The sequence below is a fragment of the Sinohyriopsis cumingii genome, chromosome 2 (genome assembly GCF_028554795.1).
Source record: "Sinohyriopsis cumingii isolate HCF-2022 chromosome 2, ASM2855479v2, whole genome shotgun sequence".
NCBI classification, from domain to species: Eukaryota; Metazoa; Mollusca; class Bivalvia; order Unionida; family Unionidae; genus Sinohyriopsis; species Sinohyriopsis cumingii.
The window spans coordinates 13,981,465-14,001,860 of record NC_142962.1 but is presented as its reverse complement, the minus strand read 5'-3'; the positions used below and the strand labels follow the sequence as shown (position 1 = coordinate 14,001,860).

The 20,396-nt window shown below is 35.4% G+C and overlaps 1 protein-coding gene across 1 annotated transcript in view; it reads right to left on the bottom strand.

Moving 5' to 3' along the window:
• LOC149804358 (AP-4 complex subunit sigma-1-like) overlaps positions 1-19,399 on the bottom strand; it is a 50,168-nt gene extending 30,769 nt beyond the window's left edge. Inside the window, exons 1-2 of the mRNA XM_089939382.1 lie at positions 19,019-19,399; positions 10,928-11,343 (exon numbers count right to left, since the gene is read on the bottom strand). Coding sequence (XP_089795508.1) covers positions 10,928-11,065 — 138 coding nt within the window. The 5' untranslated portion in view covers positions 11,066-11,343; positions 19,019-19,399. The remainder of the gene's footprint in view (positions 1-10,927; positions 11,344-19,018) is intronic.
• Positions 19,400-20,396: the final 997 nt, after the last annotated feature.

Genomic DNA, 20,396 nt, shown 5'->3' with positions numbered 1-20,396 from the left:
CAAACAATTCACCAAACTGCCTACTTTACAAACAATTCACCAAACTGCTTACTATACAAACAATTCACCAAACTGCCTACTATACAAACAATTCACCAAACTGCCTACTTTACAAACAATTCACCAAACTGGTTACTATACAAACAATTGACCAAACTGCCTACTATACAAACAATTCACCAAACTGCTTACTATACAAACAATTCACCAAACTGTTTACTATACAAACAATTCACCAAACTGCCTATTTTACAAACAATTCACCAAACTGCTTACTATACAAACAATTCACCAAACTGCCTACTTTACAAACAATTCACCAAACTGCCTACTATACACACAATTCACCAAACTGCTTACTATACAAACAATTCACCAAACTGCTTACTATACAAACAATCCATCAAACTGCCTATTTTACAAACAATTCACCAAACTTCCTACTATACAAACAATTCACCAAACTGCCTACTATACAAACAATTCACCAAGCTCAGTGCCTACTATACAAACAATTCACCAAACTGCCTACTATACAAACAATTCATCAAACTGCCTACTACTGTTGATCCCATGACTCCCCAAACATACAGTAGAATCTCTATTATTCCAATGTCAGGGGGTCAGACTAAAAAAAAACTTCAGATAATACCGCAGTTCGAATAACTGAAGGTCGTGAATGCAAGGCATAAAAACAGAAAAAATTATCACTGACATCATCATTTTGATGTGCATAAAAATTATCAATTTTTTTTTCAGATCTGACAAATCTAAAGATCACCTGATAACTTGTATTTTGCTTGCCATTTACTTCTCTTCCACTGTTTTTATCACCATTAAACAGCTTAAAGAAACTTTTAAGCAGTTTGTTTTTCCCATTTTCTATTGAATAGGCTTATCTCTCATAATCATTAATTTTGGCATCTCCTGCTTAGAGCTCACTGGTGTCTTCTGCCAATCCCAAGGATGTGCATAAAATGTCACATGTATCTAAAGGATCCACAATAATGGCTGTCTTTGTCTGGTTCTGAGTAAAATCATTATCTTCATCCAATTCACTGTCATTGTTACCAGAATTTGTCCTTTTATGAATAACTTCCTTGTCTTTGACTTCCAACAAGGACATATTGCCAATACATGTATTATCAAAAGGCGAGCCAATTATTTGATTATTGACAAGCAATTAACATAATCAAATTTTCGATTAATCAGTAATTAATTCACAGTTTGGACTGACGAGTGTCACAATTCAAGAACTCAAACTCATGATTCATGATGGTTTTCACACTTCAGATAATACATCACAATTTCAATAGGATTAGAATATTTCAAACCACTAAATTACTTCAATTAGGGGCATGTGCTTGTCATCATCAGTGGTTAGATAATCTAAATAAAGAACAAATTTTGCTGAGACTAAAAGAATAGTTTGAAAAATACCAGCTATTTGGATAATGATGAGTTTGAATAACAAAGAGTCAATTAAATGTATAAACACCCGTACATTCGATAAAGAAACTGAATTTGTGAAAATACATTTTCATTCTTTAAACTATGATAACATTATTAGTGCATGTAGTATGCATTAATGGATCAGTCATTTGCAGATATTCGGATACTGTAGCATGTATTCAACTTTACATTATATATATATATATATATATATATATATATATATATATATATATATATATATATATATAAGTTTCAATTAGCAAAACCTGTTTTTCACCTACCTGGGGCAATACACATCCTTTACATCAACAATAATTTCATCCAATTTCATGTCACATAACTGCAGATGACAATAACAAAACAGTTTATTTTAGCTCTTCTCAGATAAGTTTGATGAAAAGTTTAACTTAATCAGAAGATGAAACCAATACTTATATATATGTATATTCCGCTGAGATAAACAAAGAGTACCATTTCATTTATTCTATCTTGGAAACCAATTAATTAACACAGCATAAAACAAAGGCAAAAGTAATAGTGAAACAATTATTGTTGTCATCATTATAATCATCTGCATGGTATACAACAGAGATAAAATTATCACTGTCATCATCATTTCGAGACACTAGAAAATGATCAACATAAATTATTTTTGATGTGATACATCATGTTCAACCATTTTTCTCATTGTTATACAATGCGCTAAAAAAGCTTCCAAGCACAGTTTTTTTGCATATTTTATTGAAATTGTCTTTTATCATATTATCACTAATTTTTGTATGTTCTGCAAAGAGCTACTTGGTGTTTTCATGCATTCCCAAGTATGAGCAGAGAATGTCACATGTGTCTAAAGCATTCTCAATGCTGCTTTCGTCTCAGTAAGATTGCCTTCATCTCATTCACTATCGGCTGGAATTTGATGTTTTTTGGCACTGACTACACAACATCATCATCTGTGAGTTCCATCAAGGAAATATTGCCATTAAAATCAAAAGTTGTGTCAATTACTGAATTAGTGACAAACAATAAACATAGCCCACTTTTTGATTAATCAGTACTCACAGTTGGGACCAACATGCATCACAATTCAAGAAAAATCAAACATGCCATTCATGACTGTTTTCACACTTTGGATAATGCACCACAATTTCAATAGGATTAAAGGATTTCAGACCACTAAAATACTTTGATTAAGGGGGTGTACTTGAATAACAGATGCTATTTAATAGACATTAAAAAAAAGAGATGAATAAGGAACAAATTTAGCCAGGACTGGATGAATAGTTCAGATAATAGCAAGCATTAGGAGAGCAGGAGTCTAAATAACTAAGATTCTACTCTGTGTATATACACCTGTACAGTAAGCTAGGAAACTGAATTTGTGGAAATAAATTTTCATTCTGTAGACTAGGATACCATTATCAGTCATTTGCAGATATTCTGATACTGTAGCATGTACTAAATTTGAAACCTTAAATATTGTGACTATTATAGTATTTGTGCTACATGAAATGCAATAAGACATGATTACTAGTTATCATGATACCAGTACAAAGCCATGAAGTCTCTTCCACATATCTAAGTAAATAAAACACACATGATAGCTGATTGTTGAGATGTGAGATATCTTTGTTTTCAAGTTTACATGCCATTTTATATATATATATATATATATATATATATATATATATATATATATATATATATATATATATATATATATATATATATATATTTGTATTAAGTTTCACTTAGCAAAACCTGTTTTTCATTTACCTGCGGCAATACATTTTCAACATCAACAATAATTTGATCCAACTTGTGTCACGTACCTGTAGGGTGTTGGCTAAAAAATGTTGGTGTCACATACCAGTTGGGAGTGGGCTAAATCATTTTAGAAATGTTAAAAGAAAGAAATTCATTCACATACATGCTGTAAACATTTTAAACTTTGATGGTTCATCATAATAAATTCAAATATAGACCAAACATTAATTTTTGATGGCTGAAAAACCTACTATGCAAATCCTGAAAACGTCCATTTTTAAAAGTATTATTGTGAACTCTAAACAATTTTTTTTAAAAAATCTCTGAACAAATGAAGACACATGTGACTCCAGTTATACATTATGGAGTCACAATATGGGAGGGATATATTCCCAAATCCAGCATTAAGTAATGCCTCATTGTTTTTTTCTGAAAAACATGAAGAGCAACTGTTATTGCATGCCACTGCAAAATCCTCTTTCTTTTTATTACATATTCCAAGAAGACCCTCCATGCTCCTCCACCCAAACAGTAACTCTGGGGTCATGATGGGGATCTGTATGACATGTCTTCCTGATACAACTGCATACCCTATATCAAGTTTGGTCAGAAATATTTGAAAATGTTACTTTTATTGAACCATATGGACAATCTGACCTTTGGCCACCTCCCAATGTCCCTAGGGGTGGGAGCCAAACTGCTGGCCATCTTGTAGATTGTTACCCCAGGGTATCTATACAAAATTTTCATGAACCCCTCCCTAACCCTGTAATTTAGGAGGAAATATGGACTGACAAATTAATGGATGAACAGAAAAATGAAATCTCTAAGAATCTCTGATTTTACAAAACAACCTTGTTAAATACCAAAGACTGGCATCTTCAAAACATCACAGCTATGCTGTTGTCTGTCTGAAGGTGTAGGAAAAGGCACAGATGGAAGGAGGAAATAACAAATCAACAGACAAATAGAGGGACAGACGGATGGACTGTTACTGCAATATCCTATTTCAGAAAGGCCATGGAAATAACCAGTATTATGATCAACATTAAGATTTATGCCAAAAAGTTCTATGCCAGATTATTCATGTACATAGCACAACTTTAAAGTTATTGAAATAATTTATTTCAAACTATCATCCCTGATTCATACAAAGCACAGACCACAACTTTAAAGTCATTGAATGAATTTATTTCAGACTATCATTATCATCATGTTTACATACATATATTAAATATTTGCACCCTGAGACAGACATGTGATACAGCTCTAGTTGACACTCTTTTACCAAAAAATCCAAAATGTCTATCAATCACTTCACGTGTATGTTAATTGGCATAAATAGGAAATTTAACTTGACACATATATTTACATTTTGTTAACTGAATCTGTTTTTATAACAAAATGTGACAAAAAAAATCCAGTCCAGGTTACTTTTCTCATTTTACTAGGACTAAAGAGCCCTCAAGTTAGAAGACCTTCCACATTCTCTGAGCTTAAGCATCAAAATAAGGTTCAAAGAAAAAATGTCAGCAAATAATCGGTGAAAAGAAAAGGGTTCCTGCTCCAGGTTAAGTTTTAATCCTTGTGTTCAAGGAACTTGAAAAGAACTGCCCATCCTCAGTGACCAAACAGAATTTAATTCAACATCATGGCAGATGGGCAAACATGTTTCTTTTTAAAAAGCAACAAAAAAATGTTTACATTTTTTTTATCCCATCATGGGGATACTACTATATTTATCACATTTGCCTGGAAGCCATGTTGGCTCGGTGCTTAGCACACTGGACCTGCAATCAGAGAGATGAGGTTCATATGCTGCCCAGACTAAGCCAGGTCATGTGACTTAATTCTGATTATTATTATTATAACCTTTCAACAGCTGATGTGCTGCTGAGCACTTGACCAAACTAAGCCAAGTCAGCCATAGGCATGTGTCTCAGGGCAAGTGACTTAATTCTGAGTATTATTATAACCTTTCAACAGCTGATGTGCTGCTGAGCACTTGACCAAACTAAGCCAGGTCAGCCAGGTCATGTGTCTCAGGGCAAGTGACTTAATTCTGATTAGTATTATTATAACCTTTCAACAGATGATGTGCTACTGAGCACTTGACCAAACTAAGCCAGGTCAGCCATGGTCATGTGTCTCAGGGAAAGTGACTTAATTCTGATTAGTATTATAACCTTTCAACAGCTGATGTGCTACTGAGCACTTGACCAAACTAAGCCAGGTCAGCCAGGTCATGTGTCTCAGGGCAAGTGACTTAATTCTGATTAGTATTATTATAACCTTTCAACAGATGATGTGCTACTGAGCACTTGACCAAACTAAGCCAGGTCAGCCATGGTCATGTGTCTCAGGGCAAGTGACTTAATTCTGATTAGTATTATAACCTTTCAAGAGCTGATGTGCTACTGAGCACTTGACCAAACCCAAACACTAAACCTTCAAGTACAATGTATTGTACTTTATGGACCATAGGGGGGAAATGATATACCTGTGCCACGTATCGATATGATTCATGATACACAGCCTATAATACAATAAATTCTCAATGCACATAAGAACTTGATGGTCTTTCTATCATTAGAAGGTCTGTCAGTTGTAGGTGGTGCCCTAGGCTTCTATGTGATTTACTTACTGAAATCAGAAAGACATTGTGGTGTTATCTTCAAAACAGAAAACTAATGCAATTTCCTCATGCAAACAAAATATATAGAAAAAGGGTCTGGAAGTGGCAATGAACAAAAGTCTATCATATTGTTCTTCCAGTAGACACAAAAAACTGCCACAGCCACAGGTACTTGTTTTTGTTAGTGAAGAAGGAAAACTATGACAACAACTACTGCCATTTTATAAAAAAATAAAAAATGTACACAAGGTGACAAACTTATGCAGCTTGAAATCTGCCCCTCACAAATTCTGTGCTAATTTTATTTATCCCATCAGTCACTGATTAAGTATCTCAGCATAAAAAAAGAGATAATGAAAATTTGTTCCCCAAGTACAATTTAGTAAGAGATCCTGACAGGAAGTTACCTAAAGCAAGGAGCTCCTCCCTGGTCACCAAAATAAGGGAGGATTAGAAAGAAAAGGAGAAGGATGAAACGGCCATAGTTCATTGTTTACCAAACACTTCAATATCCATTTCTCTTTCTTCCTGCTCCACTCTGTTAAGAGATCTGTTTAAATCAAAGTCTTTAAAGATGTTGCCTCTAGTTGTACAAGTATTAATCTGTTGATTGTTTCTGAGCATACTCTGTTCCTTATGTGTGTATGAATATTGTTCTGTACTGAGAGTCATGCTTGCACATTCTTCTGTCTGATGGGGCATAAACATACATGTAGCTAGTTTAGTCAGCCTCAATATGTTGGATAACTGTTCTTTAAAGTTGTTATGTACACATTTCCAGAGCTCACAGGTATTATTATTTGGACAAATCTGATCCAAAATAAAAATATTCAGTACAATCAGCTCTGCCAAAAGCGTGCTTTACTGACTACTATGGTAGATTTCTCATCTGTTTCATGATGCTGTATTAGTGTTTAAAGTCTATCAATGCTATAGTCTGCTTGTTCAGACAGACATATTTTGATATAAATATCTTTACTTATTAATTTCATCTTTTTCATTCTTATTTATTCAGTTTATATTCACCCTAGGGAGATATAGTTTTGTAGCACATGATCCCAGAGGGCTAAATTGTTTAACAAATTAAAGTTGATTCTCTTTTTAAATTACCTGTATTTTATTTAGATCAGATTTATTTTGATTAATCTACATTTTGAAATACCACTAAAAGGGGGATTGACCAGCATGCCGGTTTTGTCCATCCAGCATGTACATCAGACTCGTACTTAACACAATTTTCGGGTCCATCCAGCGGGTACATCAGACTCGTACTTAACACAATTTTCGGGTCCATCCAGCAGGTACATCAGTCTTGTACTTAACACAATTGTCAGGCGACAAATCACTAACTAGTATGCCTATTAACACTTTCCCAACTCCACTAATCCAATATACCGGTACTTCATAACTTTAAAAATCATTTCATCATTACCATCATCAGCCAAAATATTTGCTGAACAAAATTGTCATCTGAAGATGAACCATGCTGGGAATCAGCCATTTTGGATTTTGAATGTAGCCATGACTATAAACATGCATTTGTAATACTAACTTGATGCAACTTCTAATTTCTGCTTTATATAGTGATTTTCTATAAAGCAGTATACTGACTAGTAGCAATGGATTTTTACATACAGTGATCTGTCTAAAAAGAAGTATCCTGATAAGTGGCAATTAACTTTTACGTACAGTGGTCCATCTATAAAGCAGTATCCTGACAAGTGGCAATTGACTTTTATGCACAGTAGTCTATTAAGCAGTATCCAGACAAGTGGCAATTGACTTTTATGTACAGTAGTCTGTCTTTCAAGCAGTTTCCAGACATGCAGCAATGGACTTTTGCAATCAGTGATCTATTAATAAAGCAGTATTCCAACAAGTGCCAATTTGCTCTTTTACATAGTGACTTTCTATAAAGCAGTATCCAGACTACCAGTAGCAGCAACTGACTTTTACATACAGTGATCTGTCTATAAAGCATTATCTCTACCAAAGGAAATTGACTTTTACATACAGTGACCTGTCTATAAAGCAGTATCTCTACTAATGGAAATTGACTTTTACATAGTGATCTGTCTATAAAGCAGTATCTCTACTAATGGAAATTGACTTTTACATACAGTGATCTGTCTATAAAGCAGTATCCCAGCAAGTGGCAATTGGTTTTTTACATAGTTACTCTCTGTGAAGCAGTATCCAGACTACCGGTAGTGGCAATTAACTTTTACACACAGTGATTTTCTGTAAAGCAGTATCCCTCGACTAGTAGAAATGGACTTTTACATACAGTGATCTATCCATAGTATATAGCAGTATCCCTACTAATGGCAACTGACTTTCACATACATGTACAATCATCTTTAAGTGAGAAGAAATCGGGTTAATAAATATTGTTCTTTATATGAACTGGGGTGAAATGATACACAATCGATACGATTCACAAGACAAAGCATACGATATGAGACATTATCAATACACGTTTCAACTGGATGGTCTTTTCATCTTTCAAAGGTCTCTTATTGGTAAGGTGGTGCTTGTCACGGAATGGTGTAAATGTTGTTAATTAAATACATGTACTCGAGTTTCGTTTCTTTTCGCTGTACAACGATACCCGAGGGTGATTATATTAGGGTCTATTGTATTTCGAAATCGTGAGTACGATTCGTCCTATGCCACACGTGCAAGGTGCCTTCGATAAGGAATAACGAAAATTCTAAAGGTATAAATACGTTACTACATGTAAAGGACCTTTACAATACTAATGGTTTTGTCAGCAAGCGGCCTGCTAAAAGGATTCGCACAACTCCAGCTGTAGGGTAGGTAATTTTTGGGTTTTAAGTGATAACTAGTGTATTACCATATTTACCTTTGCATGTTTGTTATAGTTTCTTTATATACCATAATGCGTGCATTTTTTATTCTTGTTGCGACGTAGTACAGGATTTATATTGGTAATGTAAAGCTACATTTTTTTTAAAAAGAATTGTTTACTATTGTCTTATCGAGCAGGGCTAGGTTTACTATTGAACCTCTGTTTTTGTAATTGCCATAATAATATAATCTTTATAACTTACCATGTATAACGTCCTTACGTTATGTCTGTATCAAGTTTAGTACACTGTATCGGGTATATTTTCAGCTGTTTTTGATGGTAGGAATATCCGAGGTGTCCGGTGTTTGAGAGTAGGAATATCCGGGGTGTCCGGTGTTGTCAGAGTGTAGAAACGCCTGTGTGTCCGGAGCGTTTAAGGTGCCGGAGTGTCTAATGTCTAGCGTCCGGAGTGTCTAATGTCAAGAGTGACTAAGGTGACAAGCTGTAGAGCCGTCAAAGGACCAGGGGGTCCGGAGGGTCTAATATTTCAAGTGTCCGGAGGGTCTAATATTCAAGTGATCATAGTATTCCGAGGGTCTGGAGTCTATAGCAGTTGTGAAATTGATTCGGAGGAGCTGTGGAGCGGATATGGTGCACGGGTGACGGAGTGCATCTCCACACATGTATTTTTAGCTGTATGCTAATTTTGGGTTAGTAAGACCCAGTGTATTATTCAGGACTGGAAGGATAGATTGTATATCCGTTCTTGTGTTTAGTGACATAATTTCGCTACCTGAGCGAATACATTTTTTACTATGTGTAAAGACTTACATCGTTTACTATTTGAGTGAACTATATTCATCTTTCCATTATTGAATCATTTGTGAAATCATTTATCCTGTGTTTTAGGGTTACTGAACTAATTTATTTGTATATTTTTTCCATCTTTGAAACTGTGCGTTTTTTATGTTAAATAGATCCAATATTTGGATTATAAATACGCACACATCTTCATAATCCACTGCTCATATCAATCACCGCATTAAACTATATATATGTGTCGTCAAAACGTGTTCTGTTGTTAATACGAAATATCCCACCCGGTTATCTTGTTACAGTGCTGTTTTATGTGAAGATATCTTGGTTGTATTTCCACTATGTAGAGTATACACTGACTTAACATCTGTTCATATTCCATTCTCACTTTTGACAAGAGAATAAAAACATACTTCCAAACAGATTGTTAGCTGTCAGTGATTTTAACCTTTCAGGCCATTTCAGTCTGTAAGGCCATTTCAGGCTGTAAGGCCATTTCAGTCTGCTCCATTTGATCAGATGCAAAGATCATCTTGGTAGTCATGCCCTTTGAATTGTTCTGCAAGGAATGCTTTAAAAACATTGTGTTTCATGTTTTCAGTTAAATTTGGAAGCCATTATGGTGTTATCTTCAAAACTGAAGAAACCCGGCAATTTCCTTGTGCAAGGACAATCTTATCAAGAATAAGTCTGAGTGCTGGAGTGGAGAACACTAACAACCAATCAGAACAGTCACACTGTACTTGCTACAGATGTAAAACAACTGTTGCAGACACAGGCTCTCATTTCTGTCAGTGAAAAAAGGAAACTCCAAAAAGGACACTCCAAGTCTACACAAGAAGACAAAGTGACTATATCTCATGCAGTATCTATTCCGCTCCCTCACCGATTCTGTGCTAATACTTGTTTTATTGTCAAACTGTTACATCAGTCACTGGTTACATATATCAATGTAAAAGAAGACATTCCAAAATTGTTTCCCATAAATGATTTATGACTTTATGTATCATTTTATATCCACTTTTGCATGAGGCTAATCTGTTGAGTTGTATCTATTTGGATTTTGATGCAATGCTTCCAGTGAGTCACGCATTTAACAAGTTACAGTTAGTTCTGATTCGTGGTTACTGTTTTACCCAGGACATGAACAAACAATAATCACCAAACAGAACTAAAAGAATGTAACATAGTTCACTGCATGACTCACTGGAAGTATAGCATTAAAACTCAGTCCAAGTAGTAGACCTGATAGGAAGCAACAGAGAAACGTCAAGAAAAAAGTGGTATTAAAGGGTCAATAAAATATTTAAATCAAAGTAACTTGTAAACTGTAGGTATCATTTTGTATCAATTCTTCACCTCTTGTATCAAGTTTTTCACCCCCATATATGTGTCCAGTAAAACAGTTTCACTGTAATAAGCATAAAAAGATTTAGTACTACCTTTTTATCTCCCCTTTTCAGACAGATTCCTATCAGCTCTTTCTCAAGCCTCCGTCTGTCCTCCTGTTCCATGTGCTGGTAGTGTTTGCTGATGCGAAGCTGACCATGTTTGTTGACGAGCAATAAAAACTTGATCATGCTGTATTCCAATATTTGCTGAAGGTCATACCCTGTGTCTGCTCACTGTTTCTAAAGATCCAAATCTTGTTTATGATCTTGAAATGCTGCTAACACAGAATCATCACTCGTGTTGATACTCCTTGTTCATTACATGTTAATGTAGCTTAGACTCTTGTATATCCATTCATTGGTTATATCCTTTATTTTTTAACAATCAATCACTCCAGTTTTTAATGTTGGAAACCTTCTGCACATCTTGTGTTCAACAGTGAAACTGCAAATCTTTACAGGCACATCTGCAAACAAATTTTTTTTAAATGAACGACAAAAATACCTGAATATTGAAAGCATAATCAACAGTCCCCCTTAAAAACCTTAGTATTAAAATACTGACATTAAACTTGATCTGCTATAATTATATGCTTCTTCACTGTTATTATAGTTATCCATGAAAAGCCATCTTACTCAAGTATAATCACTAAGTGGTGTGCATGGTGAGGGTGAAAAGGCCAAGTGGTTATATTAAATTCCACAAAATGGATTTCAAGAAAACAGTACAAACTTATTGTGCATCTATGCTAACATTGTATATAGGGTATGCAGTTTTCTGTCACAAATCCTATAACCATGGGTGGGTAGACAAGCAAAGACAAGCTGAATTCTTGCAGGACACCTTTGTTGGGCACTTTTCAAGAAATTCCCTCAAAATAGGCCCAAGGAAAAAATAGTTAAACCATACTCAACACCAACCACTTACCTAGCGCACAATGTTTCATCAAATCCCCCAATTAGTGTGCAAGGAGAAGCAGTGATAGACTGAATCCCAAAAATAACCCAATTTTTTTACAATTTGTTTGCAGATAACATCCAAAATTGTCCAGTAGAAAAATGTAAAACCTTGTTGTGCATCTACACCAGCCACTTGTCAAGCCATCAAAGTTTCAATTATTAAATCCTCCAAGCAGCGTAAATTTTTTTATCAAAACTAAAATTCAAAGATACCCCCATTTTGAAAAATTTCAAGAAAATTCCCAAAAACTGGCCAGATGAAAAAGTCTAATGTTGTCATATATCTACATGAACCAAATATCAAGTCAACTAAGTTTAAACAAAATCTCCTAAGTAGTGTGTCAGAAGAAGCAATGACCAGTCAAAATATCAAAATATCCTTTATTCATATAATTTTTAATCAAGGAAAGTAACAAAATTAGCCATAGGGAGAAAGTAAAACCTTAATGTCAAGTACCACATATTTAGCCTTCACAAACAGCAGTGTGTGAGGAAAGGTGATTATAAGTTTTGTCCAGGAATGGCAGGCGCAATCAAGACTGCTGCATTGGGTAACAGCAGTATCCCCGTTCTACCCTTAAGTGCAAAGATAATAAAATTCTTCATGTAATTTTGGGGGAAGAAACAATTAAAATTTAATAAATTCTCAAAATTCTACTTAATTCAAAATTTTGTCAAGAAACCCATTTTCTCCCAAATTTCAGAAAAATCCCTCAAGAAGAATGAGCAGAGAAGTAATAATGAACACGACTCCCAAAATACCCCTCACATACATGGCAGCCAGTTTTAATGGTGGAGGAAGAACATGGGAAAACCCCAGAAAGAACTACCAACCCATGAGAAGATACTGGCAAGCTTTCTCACATAACCACATAGGCTGAACCTGAAACGCGAACCCATGCAAAGGTGAGATGGCAGGGATCCATAATGGTGAGCGCTTTAGAGCACTCGGGGTCCCAGTTTTGTTGATTGAATACCATTATTCAGCACATGATACACAGCAGCTAGAATATTTAGTCGAGGGAATCTGGGAAAACACTAACCTTGACATTTGACCTGAAATCAACATGGTCTTCCTTAACGCAAGTAAGCCATCCACAAAGTTTAATAACTGTAGATAATGGAGAACATGAGTTATTGTGCAGAAACAATTATCATTCTTTTGGTCAGTGATCTTGACCAATGAGCTTTTGCCTGGAAATAAAAACCAAATTGTACAGACATACCATAACACATACATGCTGCCTAATGATGGGCATATATAAATGATACATTTGGGTAATTCAGTTTGTCATGGCCTCCCATCATAAACTGCTTGAAGAATTTTATTTAAACCTTATTGGTGGTTGGTGTAAGCGTTAACTCTGAACCAGTGTGTGTCTGTGTGTGTGTGTGTGTTTCATGTACAATGGCCAAAAATGGTGAGGCAAATGACTTCAAAAGGATACTTTATAAATTTAAAATCAAAAGTATGACCCTGTACCAGAGAAGCCATAGTAGGTGCATTTGATGGAATGTCTGTATTTGTGTAAACATGGATCAGCAGTGGAAAATTGTTTATTTACGAGTCCATTTCAGCTGTGTGCTCCCCTTGTCTCGATCATGTAGGAACAGTGTTCAAATCTGAACAACGTAAGTTTGATTGGATGTGGTGGCTTGCCACAGCATTCAAAGAAATTCACAGGTCTGAGGCAATGAAATATCTTACTGATCTGAAAGGTGTAGATGGGTTAACATATCTGAACTTTGGTTAGCAAAGATGGGGTATAATGTATATGAGTATCTGTGACTGTATTTTGGTCTTACCTTCAGCTACATGAGTAAATTATGATTGTCTTAAATTGAAGAACAATCTGTAAAGATGAATACTGACATCATGACTAATAAAATGGTGACTGCATACTGACATCACAACTAACAACAGGATGACTATGCAAACTGACATCAAGACAACTAGATGTCAATTTGCATATTCATCCTGTTGTTATTTGTAATGTCAGTATGCACAGTCTTCTTTTAATATCAGTCTGGGATCATTTACTGTTGTTTTCTGATAAAATTTGATAGGAATCATTTATTTAAATTATTCATTGGAATTACAAAGTGTTCGTTAAATCAGCAGTACTATCAGAACTGTATGACAATGCATCAATTTACAAATTTACAAATCTTCACCACCACCATACCATGGGAAATGGTATATGCAAGTGGTTTAATCAAACTTTATTGAACTTGCTCAGAACATTGACTGATAACAAGAAATCATTGGGAAACAAATGTTCTAGCACTGAGCCATACCTACAATGTCACCAGCCACATTTGCTCTGGGTATTCTCCATTTTACCTGATGTTTAGATGACACCCAAGGCTTGCCATTTATGCCATCCTGTACAACAGTTTATGCTCAGAATTTTTGAGAGTGCTTGAATTTTGCCTACTCTGTTGCCTCAAGGCAAAGTAAGAAAGTTAGTCAGTGCCACAAATGCACATATCACCTGAAAGTCAGAATTGTCAATTAAACCTGGAGATAAAGTCCTTGTCATGGATTTAGCCTTTTGTGAAAAATACAAAGTGACAGATAAATTGAGTCAGGAGTGTCACAGAGTAAAGAACAAGCCAATACAAAATCCCCATTTTCGTCATTCAGAGGGAGGATGGTAAAGGTACCAGACAGACAGTACACATACACCTTCTCTTGCCTTTCTTGGCATGGCCCTTCTCTTCCATTACGACAGAAAAGGCCAATTAGGCTATCTTCAGGTCCATGGCCTGACTCTTTCAGGACTTTTTCATGAGTCTTGACTACATCTAAGGCACCAGACATACTTCTGACACTGATCCAGTGACAGTGACTCAGACTTTGAGAAAGATGATTTCATGGTTATGCTGGTCAGTGTGTGAAGTGATGAATACAGTGTGTGAAGTGATGAATATAGTACTTTGATAGGGATGTAGTTTGACTGTCATGCACCAACATTTGTGCATTTGCCTTGAGTGGAAAGTGGCTACTTTGTGGGGGAGTTTAAAGCTAGTCAGCACAATGTCAGAGGTGGAGGGTGATAAACAAGTGAACTTTAACAAAAGTTGTATCAACAATCCCCCTGAATTGCCCAAGCCATCAGAGTGAAAGAGACAGGATCCAAAATGGATGCAGTCCAGAGAATGGGTAGTGCACCAGCAGTAAGCCATATGCAACTAAAGCTCCAAGAGGCTATCCATTTAGTATGTACACAAAAATCTGACAAAGCTTGACCCCTCCCCCTCCCTGTACACATGCATACTTTTTTCACACCTCCAACCTGCGTATGTATGCTTGATGCCCCCCCCACATTATATAGAAAAACCTATGTTTAATCCACGCAGAAACCATAAAGGTTAATAATATTAATGTGCTTCATAAAACAGATAGTACATTGATGTTGAATGTCTGGCAGCATCAAAGAAATATACTGTGTAACTTTAAACAGTTTGTCTAGTGTCCGCTAAAATTCAAACGCCAACTGAACCCAGTCAAACAGGTTAAGTATTACACAAATTATTACTGAGGTTTCACCCACCCACCCCATTTCCTATGCGTAAGTACATTATCAGCAGACCCCCCAAATTCCTTACAGGGAGGGTCAATGTTGCAGTATTTGGATATGCATGGTAGATGTTCATTATTAACAAATGTTCATTTTCTTTGACCTCTTGACAATGAGAATTATGTCCAGGAATGTGCATTACTTCTTTTCCCACCAATGTCATATGGCACTGTGCCTGGGACGGACACATCATCTGCATCTTTCTACCCTATTGCATCATGAGAAGCCAAAAGATCGCTACCTTTGTTTTTCAGGTATGAAGCTTATAAATTTGTTCTAATGTAATCCTGTAATCTAAAGAGTGTTTTAATGTAAGGTCAAAGGTCATATCAACATGCTTACAAATTACCATTATCTTAATGTACAATTTACAGTCATGGAAAAAAGTTACCTATCTAAACATGTTTGCAAACTACCATTAGCTTAAACTAAAACCTACAATCATGGACAAACGTTAAGCACATGATAGTATGCACATTTTCATATATGACCATAATATCTACCAAATTTACAGCGATCATTAAAAAATTGCTGGACTTATTGCTGACACAATATTCTTTGATAATCTGCATTCATGTGGAAGAGAAAAAGGGCAATAATTACAAAAACTGACAGAAGAAAAGCAACTGGTTGTCATGCAAGTTATCAAATAACAACCATAAGATAAGATTAAGATTTATTTAGCATCATTTAAAACAATAACTCAACATTAGCTTTAATGAGCTTTTTACAGATATTACATAAAACAAGAGAGGCATTAAAATAAGCGTTATTAGCAAGACATTCAAACACAGCATAATACATAGATACATAGTGGACAACACAGAACTTTAAACAGGAGCAAGCAAAGCATTTTGAGATAGTGTAATTAAAAGTTAATTTAGAATTTCTACAAATTAGAAACACAATTTAGGATAATTTCTACATTAAGGAAAAAATATTAAAGGTTGTTGTTGTTGTTGTAGGGTTTAACGCCATTTTTCAACACACAATAGTCTATACATGGCAAGCAGTATTAATGGTGGAGGAAGAACCTGGGAAAACCCCGGAAAAAAACACCGACCCATGAGAAGCTACTGGAAAGCTTTCTCACATACCCACATTAGCCGAATCCGAGACTCGAACCCACACAGGTGAGATGGCAGTGATCCGTAATGGAGAGTGCTTTAGACCACTCAGCCACTCAGGGCCCCCAACATTAAAGGTAAAAATTTAAATTTATATTAAATGCAGAAGCACCAAATCAGGACTAAAAAGCTTGCTGTAATGTAGCTTACACCTTACTTAAAAAGAAAGGAGCTAACAATAGGGCACTTGATACTACATAAGACAATGATAGATAAACAACAAACACTGACACAAACATTTAGCTGTCATCATAGCAAGGGGAGTGGTATACGATTTTATTTACAGATATTACATTTACAGTCTTTGGCGATTTAGGATTGAATTAAAAATCTAAATGAATTAAAATCTGATTGCCTCTCTAACGTGATTTGGTACCTCATTCCACAGCATTTCGCTACAGGATATAAAGGGGAAAAACTCTAACCTCTACAAAAATTGTGAGATCAATTAAGGTGGCGCTATACAGTTTCGCATTTTGCATAGGGTTAGGAATTTAAAGAAAAAGAATGTCCCCGGCTTTCCTCACTGGTTATACTGGCTATTTAAAAAAGACCTTGTATATCTTAGGTATAATGCAAAGAACCTTTAATTCCCTTTATTTTGGTGTATGATTGATGGGTGTACTATGGGTTATAGAGTATACAGCTTGGCCTTACTTCAAATGTGCACCTTTCAAAAAAGTGCTAGCTCTACTTGGTCATTTTCACTTCCTGAACTTCAGAGGTCAATTGTATAAAAAAGAGCCGATAACTCTTTTTACATTTTATATATTTGGTAATTCATTCATTGCACTTTCAGAAGCTGGTATTGTCTAGTCTGGCAAATTTCATTTTCCCTATTTTAATAGCTGCTATGTATAGTGTACTTTAGACTAATTCAGACTGATTTTTTAACACAAGGGAGCAGTCATTTTAGTTAGCAGTGTGCTTAAATCATGTAAAATTTCCAAAAGTACAATATCCAAAAGAAATATCATCCACATTACATTAATGTAGCATAGAGGTATGCAAACATTCTCTCCACTGTGCATGTTTTAAATGCGAACTACTTCACCTTACATACGTCACTCTCTCAAAAGTACATATTATCTGGTGAGCGCCACCTAAAGTGATTTGTCACAATGCACATAAGCAGATGAAGATCATAATATTTACCAAGTTAAACAGTTATCAACTGAAAGAAATTGATAATCTTGAACTGACGTTATCAATGTCATTCAACCTATTAAATAGCGATCTGATTCAAGCAGGTCACTGAGTCGGTTTTTATACTTTTAGACCTTTGTCTCTCATAGTAAAGAAAATCATTCAGGCCAGCTATATATTTATAACCAATAACATACTTAAATGTATTCCCCAAGACTTTTTCCTGATTCATTTTGAGAAATTCCATGATGATGAAATTAGACTCTTTTAAGGCAAGATGAAGGATAAGATCTGAGTAAATCAAATGTTTTCAACTACCGAATATGGGCATCAAGCCTGTTGTAGCCCGTATATACAAAATTATCAAGTGAATCTAGATCGGTCAAAAGATAATTTCATACATAGTATCTAATGCAAATCAAGATGGAAAGACATGAAGACTGTTTATATACCCTGGACATGGGCTTGTATCATTGTTTACAAATTACCTGTCATACATGTACCATATAAGGGACGACACTTCTCTCCTTTCTCACGCAACCTATTTAAGAATAAACACCGATATTTTAAGCTACATTTCGCGTAGCTTAACAAATTTGGCACCAATGTTTAGCTCAGGCATTCGACTTTGTATGCGTATCCAAAGTTTGGCTTGCTATCATTTTTTTAAGGAATGCCAGACTATTTTCCCACACTACTGCTTGATATTGTCATGATTGCGCACGCTTAATGATCTGGCATTCGTTAAAGACATGATGGCAAGCTAAACTTTGGATACGCATATAATTTATAAAGTCTAATGCCCCAGCTAAACATCGATACCAAATATAGTACGCTACGCGAAATGTAGCTTGAAATATCAGCGTTTATTCTTAAATACGTCGCGCGAGAAAGGAGAGAAGTGTCCTCCCTTGTAGTTATTATGTATTACATGTATGACAGGAAAATTGTAAGCAACGATACGAGCCCCTGTGACCGTGGAGGAAGCAAGATGCCGAAGCATACAAATGGCTGAATCAATGCTGTTTATTTACAAAGAAAAAGAGCGCTTTCATTGTAAAACTACGTGTATCTACAACGCTGTCAACGTATTTCTTACAAATCTTGTTAAATAAAGTTTGAGATGACCGTACTAGTAAAACGATTTATAACATAAATTCTTTGATACGACCACCACATGAACAGCATGAAACTCGTCTTTGACTCCTTAGAGTCTTGTACCTGATATATAAAAGTAAGAAAGAAATAGTGATGTTCGTACTATAAATTAAGATTCAACTAACGAGCAAATTTCTCTACAAATAATGAAAAACATGTGGACCTACTCTAGAGTGAACCGTGAAACTTCTCCGAACCACTCATTCATTTGCGCACTTGATTTTAAAGTTCATTCAAACATTTTTCTATATCAAGCCGTATTTGTCTCTTCTCGACAAGCAAAGTGTTTATCTTCTCCGACATAAAAATTAACACATCATTTGTAATTTAAATAGTGGAAAAAAAACAACACATTTTTATCCAATATTAAACAATATACGTTTCAATGCTGCTTTTGTTTAGTCATTGATCGACAAATCTCGCGAAAACAGTATTCGATCTGGATCGGCATTTTCCCTACATTGTTGTATGTGACACATCGTCGCTAGCCAAGGTTCCGAAACGTTAACCTATCTAAAGGTTAACATGTGGAAAGTTTGGTTAGCGAAGATGCTGTGACATGTGATCCTTTGACTATTGATGTCACGAAAGGAAATGCAGGATGTGATATATTGATCACGTGACCTTTCAATGTCGACATATTACATGTTGCAAGCACTGTACATTTGGTTTGTGCGTCAGCTTATTAAAGATACGAAATATGTTTTAATAGCTACGAATGAAAATATAACTATTTTACTCATTGATATAAGGGAGGTATGAATGATATAGTGTCACTTAATTTTGACATCTCCTTTTTAAAGGGACTATATTATTCGTACACCCTTCCGTCTGTTTGTACCCCTTTACCGAAAAGCATCAAGGCTATTAAAAAATATTTTAAACAATGCACCAAACTTAGTCATTTCATTCATCAGTTTATAATTTCTAATCGTATAGTCGTCAGGGAGGGAAGAGGTCACGAACATGTCAGTTTGTTGGCGTTTAAACCAAACGGAAGCACTCGATAAAATCCATCTTAGCTAAGTTCCGATATGTTAACCCTATCTACATCGGAACATTGGCTGGCGAAGAGTGATAAAAACAAGCAGACAAATGGCTCACTGTCCTTTTCTGGTTTCTAGAACAGTTAATTTCAGTAAATACTATCGCCTGCGTCCAATATTTACAATGTCTAGTTTTAATATGTCCAAAATAAATTGAACACATAAAAGGAAGGACCTCTTGTATACATGCGTTAAAATAGATGTAACTCCGACAATTACATAATTATTGGGATTATCAATTACAGTGAAATGCGTCACATCTATTGCTGGAAAACACTCGCCCTTGCTAATATGGCGACAGTAGTACTAAGCAAACTCGTTCGATTCGAAAAGCCAAAGAAGTTAACGATGTTTGAGACGTCCTGGAGGCAATAAGGTTAGAACATATACATTAATAAAGAAATGACTAAGCATTGTGGACTTTTAAAAAAAATATTCTTTATATCTTTTGGTTTCAAATCGGCGTGTATTGGTGTGTGGGTACAAACAAACGGGAGGA